General features: G+C 40.8%; 1 protein-coding gene across 1 annotated transcript; it reads left to right on the top strand.

Moving 5' to 3' along the window:
* Positions 1-783: 783 nt before the first annotated feature.
* LOC124113980 (brorin-like) lies at positions 784-7,780 on the top strand. The gene is made up of 2 exons (XM_046474491.2): positions 784-1,655; positions 6,668-7,780. The coding sequence occupies exons 1-2, from the start codon at positions 1,190-1,192 to the stop codon at positions 6,820-6,822; spliced, it is 621 nt and encodes a 206-aa protein (XP_046330447.2). The 5' UTR covers positions 784-1,189; the 3' UTR covers positions 6,823-7,780.
* The last annotated feature ends 1,250 nt before the right edge of the window (positions 7,781-9,030 follow it).

Here is a 9,030-nt window from a genome sequence, read left to right as displayed (position 1 = left end):
TGTCTATGCTGTGCTATTCCGTACATACATATTAAATAAGACGCGTACACGAATGGGAAGGAAACAAAATCAGCCTTCAATTGAAAATTGCCTTTTTCTTAAGCTTACGCAGGAAATGTTTTCACCATACAAATACGTGCAATTCCAAGTTTAATAATTCCCCATTTTGAATGACACTTTTTTTGTTAAATCAAACAACACAAACACGTTTTTGTACAGATTAAATCAAAACAAATCTTGTTCGTGTCTAGGGTATTGATTTCAGCATTTGTATTATACTTGACTTTCCCTGTGAAATTGTGTCATGCACGGCAACGATGGGCGCAAATACGTCGCATATTTTCGATGTACAGTAAACTTATCTACGGTTATAACGAACTCAAAGGGACTACTAATTTTAGTTCGTTATAACCGTAGTTCGTTATAAGCATATATACAGCATAAATACAGCAAATAGTGGGGACCAAAAAAGTAAGCTCGTTATATCCGTCAGTTCGTTATAAGCGTGTTCGTTATAACCGTAGTTTACTGTAGTGTTTCCAGGCCGCATGCGGATAAATTTTAAAGTGTGATATATATGGCGATTGTACTAAAGTCTTAATAAAGACACTCCCCTCGACCAATAAATCAAGTAAAATTAAGTTTTACAAAGAAAAAGCAACGTTTATTAGCAATCCGATCCAATTATTGTCCGTTTCAGCAATAGCCTCCCCTGATCAAACACAACGTTAACCACACAGTGAGTATCTTATACAGGTTACCACTGCGCCGCTGTTGAAGAGTGTGGCGGACTTTTTTATGTCCGTATGGCAAACCTGTTTTGTCGATTACGTGGTATAGGCTGGCATGGTAGACTGGTTGTGGTAAAGGGATCAGAGACTGCAGAACTGGGACAAAGACAAGAAAGCATGGTTATACACGTTACAAGTTGCAGCGACATGTGAGATTACTTACAAGCTGTTGTGACTGCCACGAAATTCTCTAATCACGTTTCCAGAATATAACGTTACATTGTCACGGGATATGCTTAAGTGTGGAATTCTTCAGCGTCGCACCATGGCTGCGACAGAATAAGTATGGACGCTGAAACCTTTTGTTTGTAACGTGTATTGTGTGTGGGATATATACACATCTAACAGCGGAGATTAACAAGACGTTTGGGATCATCTTTTATTCTGGAAATTCAAACATGTTCTCTCAACATTGCATGACTCTTCTGGTATTGATACCAACTGTTCTGATACTGCTCGGTACTGAAGGGTCGACGGAGATAGTTAAAGCGACCACCTGTCAATACCAGAATGTGACGTACACCGCCCGGCAGACCTTTAAGCCTGACCCGTGCACGTTCTGCAAGTGTCCCCGCCACGGAGGGGAGGCTAGGTGTGCGGTAATGGACTGTAAATGGGAACCCCACTGCCTACACTTCGCGACTGACCCAGGTGTATGCTGCCCCACCTGTCTCCGGTATGGCTGTCTTCACAGCGACGGGAAGGTGTATGAGGTGGGGTCAGTCGTGTCCAGGAGTAACTGTACCAAGTGCTACTGTCCGGAGTCTGGAGGGCGGACAGTCTGTGAGGTGACGCAGTGTTCGCGACCTCGCTGTGTTGACCACGTCGTCAGAGAGGGCAGCTGTTGTCCATCCTGCCCCAACGGTACGTATAACAATAGTGAGTGTGTGAGTGAGTTGGGTTTAACGCCGCTTTTAACATTATTCCTGTTATATCACGGCGCAGGTCTCAGACGTTTACCGTATAACAATAAGACAATGTTATTTCAAACGATGATATTCAAGTAATGGTTCCTTCTGTTTTCACTATTGTTTGATTCATTGAGTGAGTGAGTGAGTGAGAGAACGAAAACAATATTTATAAATAATGTACCAACGCCGGGAAGCGATCACAATCCTCTATCGAGCTGGTACGCTTTCCTTGGTGCTGAACCCGCTATTCATCACGTTAACAGTCTCAATGTGCAATGATCCCCTTTTCATCGTTTAGAAGCGTTGGTATTTGAAATTAAGAAAGAAAAGAAAATTCCGGCTATCATCGTACAATCGTTATTAAACCCGGGTTTATGTGACATTTAGCGTCTCTAATAAATAAACACTCTGTGACAAGTGATGTGAATGTTATTTTACATCACAGTAAGCAATATTTCAGCTCTATCAGCTTTCAACAACATTTCTTGTTGTTTGTTATCACAGGTTTCGAAAAATACGAGATTTATGATAATCGACTCGCCTCTTCAGAGCACGAAAATGATTTATTTCTAAATTACATTTGAGTGCTGCTTAGCAAACAATTTAGGATTAGAATCCCTTGATCGAAATGTCGTTCAGTCGCATGCTACCCCGAGAAAGGTCACACAACAGGATGTGTTTTAAATGCACCGTCTGTTTGTGAAATTTAGCCCGCGGTCGACACGACATCTCAGCTCTATGAATCTAAAAAACTGAAACAGGACAGAAACTAGAAAAACGAGCAATACGACTGCGTGTGTAGTTTGCTTAAGCGTTATATAGCAATGCAGTTTACAAACATTATTAACAGGCATACATGTCTTTGTATCAATGTCGCCTTGACATTGCGCCTTCATATTTTGTGATAGGCCTCTGGCTTTCCATGTCGATCGGGTTAGCCTATCGGTACATAATGGCAGCCTGTTTTAAGATATTTAAGATACCAGGCTTTGTTTGTTTGTTGTTTAACTCACACTCAGGAATATTCCAGCTACATTACGGTGGGCTGTAAATAATCGAGTCTGGACAAGATTTAGACAATCCAGCAATTGACATCGTGAGCATCGATCTTCGTAATTGGGATACGATGACATGCATCAACCATTTCAGCGAGCCTGACCTCCCGATCCCGTCAGTCGCCTCTCACGACAATCACGTGTTGCTGAAGACCAATTCTAACCCGGAATCGGTGAACCAGGCAATATGAATTAAATGTAATATATTCCAATATTTAAAATCTTTTAGACGTCAATTAATATAAGTATTGAATATTCGCTCGTCTCAATCTATGTACAGCGGTGTTAACAGCGAACCGGGATTCGAACCCACATTCATAGGTTTCTGGTGTGCTCAAGGGACGCAACTCTGCACAGCGAGTTGCGACGTTTCAGACGAGTTGGCCACCAATGTTTTATTGACTCCCACACACGTACATGCATGTGTTTCTTTACACCTCATACACGCTTCACTGCATGCATATACACAAGCACGCTTAGTTACATATACACACAGCATGTAAATTGACGCTTCTCTGTGTCCGATGTGACGTCATAGCTCTCCGCCATGGTATAGCGTCATAAAAGTGATGTGCGGTTTATAGATAACCTTGCAAGGTATGCTCCATTTGCTTTGGGAGTGACAACATACTAGGCTTACAAAGGAAATGTGGTGAACAGTTCCAATGCCCTTCATGTACGCGAGTAAAATATAATGTATTACACCATCTCATTAAAATCAGATCTCGTGATCGCTAAGTACTAAGGTTTGAGGAAATCTACTACAGATCATGTCAGATAGGCCTTTCATCCGACAAATTAGAGCGTTGCTCACGAGAAAGTGTGAATTTGTTTTTTAATCATGCACCCTCGAAAAGGTTAACATGGGGCACCGTGTATATCTCGCTTCAGTGAGTTAAACATTCACACCGGAAGAGATAGCCCGCGGGAATTACTGCTGTACAATCTCGGCCGTGTATTTGACTTTCTAGAATTTTTTGGGGTACAGTTTTCAAATTTTGAATCGAGAGCCATTTTGAAACTAGCGCCGTAAAGCTCGAGAATGCTGCTTTCTTACTGACTAATGTCGACTTCTTGTTGGTCATTTCACTGGTCAGTCCAAGTCGTTCTGACCATGATCTGTAATGGGATGTCCTCAGATCTCTGTGTAGACAGTAGCGAGCACTAAGATCTTATTTTAATGAGATTTATGTATTAGAAATCAATGTTTGGTAATAGACAAAAAAAATGTCCATTTTGCATTGCCGTCATTCAGTCCGACAGGCTACTCAAAACATTTGACTCAAACCATGTCGCTACACTAACACCAAAAGTCTGATAAAATCCTTTGTGTTGAACTTTATGATATATTTTATCTGTAATTTGACGGCCTAAATTTAACATTTGAAACCTCAGGCTGCGTGTTCGGTATCAAAGTAAATCTGGCGCCGTAAAATCCACAGGCAACACATGTCTACATTGCCAACACAGAATGTTTACGTCCCTTTTAACCTAGATCTAATTATAGAAAAAATGATTTGACATATCCCGGCGCTGCGTATACAACTGCCATGTTCAAGTAGAACAACTACAACTGTCTATTTCGACATAACATGCCACAACCCCTTACTCCACTGTATGAATATTTTGGTATCTGATTTAAAAGTTTAAATTAATCCCATTTCGTTACCTACCCTTCGAGCTGTCTCCAATGGATGTGTCACCCATGCGAATTTGTAATGTAATTGTAAATAAACACTGGCAGGTGCACATTTTGAAATACCTAAAACTCTTAACGGGAAGTCAGGGAGGCATCTCTGCAGGATATCGCTTCTTGAACTAGACTCCTTACATCAAGACTCCGACCATTTGATATGCTAGGAGGTAGGGTGAACGGCGAGCCTGGGAGTTTATTTGGAGACTACATATATTTTTCCGCTACAGCCTCAAAACCAGAAATTGCTTTGCTTATAACCACGAGCGTGCATATTTGTTTAGAAAAACATCGTAACATCTTGCAACAACGTATATTGTGCCAGACAATTTCTTTTGTTTTTTCGACTGTCTGTAGCGGGATATATTTTTTCAAGCACATTCTGGACAATTTATTTTTTCCATAAAATCCCAGACCCCCCACCTCCTTCCTCCACAAAACAAATGGCCCGTTCATAATCGAAAGATTCTATCTTATTAACTAACAGCTGACAGAAGAGTTAGTTGATAGAAATTACGTGTAAGAAGGGCCCTTCAATTACTAGTTATATGTACCTGCTATCTCAGTTCAATCAAGTCGGGGGTTCGTTTTCATTTTATTGATACACATTTGCATAATTATTCAACAATCCAATTCACTACGAAAAGGGTCATGGGAGTGCATTCATCTATTAGGTTACATTCTAATTCAACGCACGACCGCCTCCTTGGTATAGTGGTAGAGCGTCCGCCCGGAGAGCGGTAGGTACGGGGTTCGATCCCCGGCCGCGTCATACCAAAAGACGTAAAAAGATGGTACTTGTTGTTACCCTGTCTGGCGCTCGGCATTAAGGGGCTAAAACAAGGACTGGTCGGCTCGGAGTCAGTATACTGTAACTCAGTGGGTATCCATGTTAAACTGCGGCATGGTATCTCAGTGAGCTAGCACTATAAATCGGCATCAGTCCGGACTAGTACAAGCAGCCACATACACACACGTGCATGCACGTCGCTATATAAGTGCAATAATCTTGGACCCAATTTCACTTCACCTCTAATTCAATACACCCTCACCGCTAGCATTTAATCTGCCGATATTGATAGTATTGAACCTTTCTTTACGACCCGGTACCTACTTATAATCTTCAACACACTGAACTGCAGGGCAAAAGAAAGTGAACATCCATGTATGACGGTGGCTAAAAATGACACAAACAAGAAAGGGTAATTCGATGGTGGTATTTGATACGGGTATCTAGTTTGAACTTTGAAACAGTGTTTCGGCGTGTTTATGTGTTATACTGTCTATAAACATTCTTTTATTACTGTGAGAAACACATACAGCTCTCACACAGCGCGAGTGCCCAGGGCACTTTCAATTTATGGAATCGAAAAAAACACAATCGTAAAATAAATTAAAAATGACATGAATGTCTTCTTTCTTACACATTAACTTTGGTCGATATGTCTATTAAAATTAGGAAGTTTTACGTGTATTATTGATTACATTAGCTGTGTATACAAAATCCTTATAATTAGGATTCCCCCCCCCCCCCCCCATCTATACCAACCAAACCAGCTTTAAGCCAAATAAAATATAACAAAATGAAAAACACAACTTTATCTGTATTTTTTTATACGATCCACTTAGGCTAATTGGTCTGATAACATTTCGTTAACCATGAAATATAACAAACTATACGGTAATACTAACATCATGCGCTGATTGTTATGGCGGCAGAAGAGAGTATATAAGCTTTAAACTTGGATTTGACAAATATATGACATACGTTATCGAAACGTCACTAGGTTGAAAATAGGCGCCGAAACACAACTGTTATACTCGTATCAAATACATCAACATCGAAATAACATTTATTGTTTGTTTCATTTTTAGCCACTATCAAACATGGGTGTATACTTTCTTCTGCCAGACAGTTTAGTTCAGAGCATAAGCCTGCATTATTACACAACGTGTAAAAGATGACTATGCTTGTCGTAAGAGGCGACTAACAGGATCGGGTGGTCAGGCTCGTTGACTTGGTTGATGCATGTCATCGTATCCCAATTCCGTAGATCGATGCTCATGATATCAATCACTGAATTGTCTGGTCCAGACTCGATTATTTAACAGACCGCCGTCATATAGCTCGAATACTGCTGAGTTTGGCGTTAAACAACAAACAAACAATTTTAAAATACAATTTTATTTCTTAATTTATTTTCCTCCATCCGCTAGGTCATAACTGTCAGTACAAAGGACACATCATCCCAACCAACAAGATACTGGACATTGACCGTCGTCGATGTCGCTGCAAGCGTCTGAAACTGTCAAGTGGGACGTCGCTGTTCGCCAGCTGTCGAATGAAGCTCTACTGGCGAGCCAAACATTGACTGTGGTACACAAATGTGTCGCTGTTACGAATGTGAACATGACATCAGCCATACGCAATACAATAAAGCCAAGGGTCATGTCCACTAGGCGATCTTAATTCTATAGCTGTCTTTACTCCGATATTTGAACATAGACTTACATCAGTCGTACAACATGCTTCGCTTTGTGGCATAATTACATAGTACATCATGTGAGTGGTTATATACCTCCAGCTTGGTTAGAGAGGATGGCGTGTTCTACATTATATCATCACATCAGACCAGGATTCCGAGTTGACAGGCAGGAATGCATGTCGTCTCCCTACTACCTTACTAGTGGTATGCGCTTATTTCACATTATCACATAGCATTTGATTGATGGGTATATCAACGTTTCCTCCATTATGTCATATGTTAATCACATACCTTGTAAGACACAGAACGTTGTGCATTTCATAAGCGTGATGACTTTCGTTTATGTTTATAGCATGTTAATGGATTTCATTTACAGTCGAACCCCTTTATCTCGAACCTAGCGGGACCGTGTTGTAGCTTCGACATATCCGGACTTTCGAGATAATGAGGCATTGCAGATCAAGTAACAGTAGATACATAGCAATACGATTGTTTATACAAGAAATTAAAAACTTGTGTATGGGATGACTAATTGAAATGTATTTCACCAGCAATGATTAATAACAATTGTGGCACAGTGCACATGTACGGTGCACATGTACCTTATTTAGCATAGCATCAATCACTATTTAGTCTGTCTACTTGTCAAAAACAAGAAAGTGCCACTCTCGCCTCAAGCTTGTTGACTCACAGCTTGAATATTATGAGTAGCGTCTTGCGGCCTTGATTCCCTTAATCCGACTTTGATTAGCAGTTGAAGACAAATGACTAACCTAATACGAATACTATAAGATATGTTAAATTTAAACATCGATTATTTTCAACATCAAATAAAACTTGTTCCCTACGTTTTTTGTCATTCGTCCTTCTTTGTACATGCATGTCAGCTATTTACCGCCTCCGTGGTCTAGTGGTAGAGCGTCCGCCCGGAGAGCGGAAGGTCCGGGGTTCGATCCCCGGCCGCGTCATACCAAAAGACGTAAGGAGATGGTACTTGCTGTTACCCTGTCCGGCGCTCGGCATTAAGGGGCTAAAACAAGGACTGGTCGGCTCGGAGTCAGTATACTGTGTCTGGGTGGGGGATTCATGGTAAACTGCAGCATGGTATCTCAGTGAGCTAGCACTATAAATCGGCATCAGTCCGGACTAGTACAAGCAGCCACACACACGCGCATGCACGTCGCTATATAAGTGCAATAATCTTGAATGCGACGTTACGTTAAACCCCATTTCACCTCACCTCAAATATTAACCATTATGATGTCATACCTTGAATAATATCCACGTGTGTTGCTATTCATATATGTTATGCTGAAGTACCTAAACTGAACACTATAAAACACAACACTACAAAACACTAAACTAAACAACAAACCAACACACTCAACAATACAAAAATACGAATAATTATATTAATTATTCTTCAGATTTTTGTATTGCTTTATCCCTGAATTTAGCCACGCTTACCGCATTTGTGATTGAGTTGTGTTTTAAGCCGCCATAAAGAGAATTTTAGTGACATCACAAAGTATCAACTTATTGTTGGACCAAAATCTGTGATGCAGGTCGAAGAGGTTTACCACTTTGGTGTCACCCACGTGTATGGTGCTGTCTAGCCTAGGATCGTAATCAGGGTTAATCCCGCATTTGAAACTACCATAGGATCCTCATGCGCTCAGGGGACGCAGCCTTGCATAGCGAAATGCAAACTTTAGACCCTTAGGCCACCCTTACCCTCTATCGCATTTGTGGTGACGTAGATATTGGAGATCGCCACCATTGTAGATATACACTCTTCAAAAAAGAAACGCACAGGTATATTTTTAGTAAATTTATTGTACCTAATAAAGTCGATATATTTAATTTAATATCATAGATACAAATATGAAATTTTGGAACTCGATAGTCACATGTTGTCGTTGTTCAAAGGCATTGACAACTGTTTATTGTCATGTCACATAAGGCCACAAGGTTGCGCTGAACTTGATATCTCGTGTGACCTCCCCGGGCAGCCATCACGGCTCTGCATCTCCTACATCATGTGCCAATAAGGTATCTCCATGTCTATTGTACAGAGGTATAGCAACACAAAGC

Source organism: Haliotis rufescens, unplaced genomic scaffold (assembly GCF_023055435.1).
Source record: "Haliotis rufescens isolate VD_foot unplaced genomic scaffold, xgHalRufe1.0.p SCAF_4, whole genome shotgun sequence".
Classification (NCBI taxonomy): Eukaryota; Metazoa; Mollusca; class Gastropoda; order Lepetellida; family Haliotidae; genus Haliotis; species Haliotis rufescens.
The sequence above is the reverse complement of the archived record's forward strand: the minus strand, read 5'-3'. Positions and strand labels throughout refer to the sequence as shown.

Coding starts and splice junctions, on each gene's coding strand:
- LOC124113980 (XM_046474491.2), top strand. CDS start 1,190: ATGTTCTCTCAACATTGCATGACTCTTCTGGTATTGATACCAACTGTT. Junction 1,656..6,667: donor TTGTCCATCCTGCCCCAACG/GTACGTATAACA, acceptor TCCATCCGCTAG/GTCATAACTGTCAGTACAAA.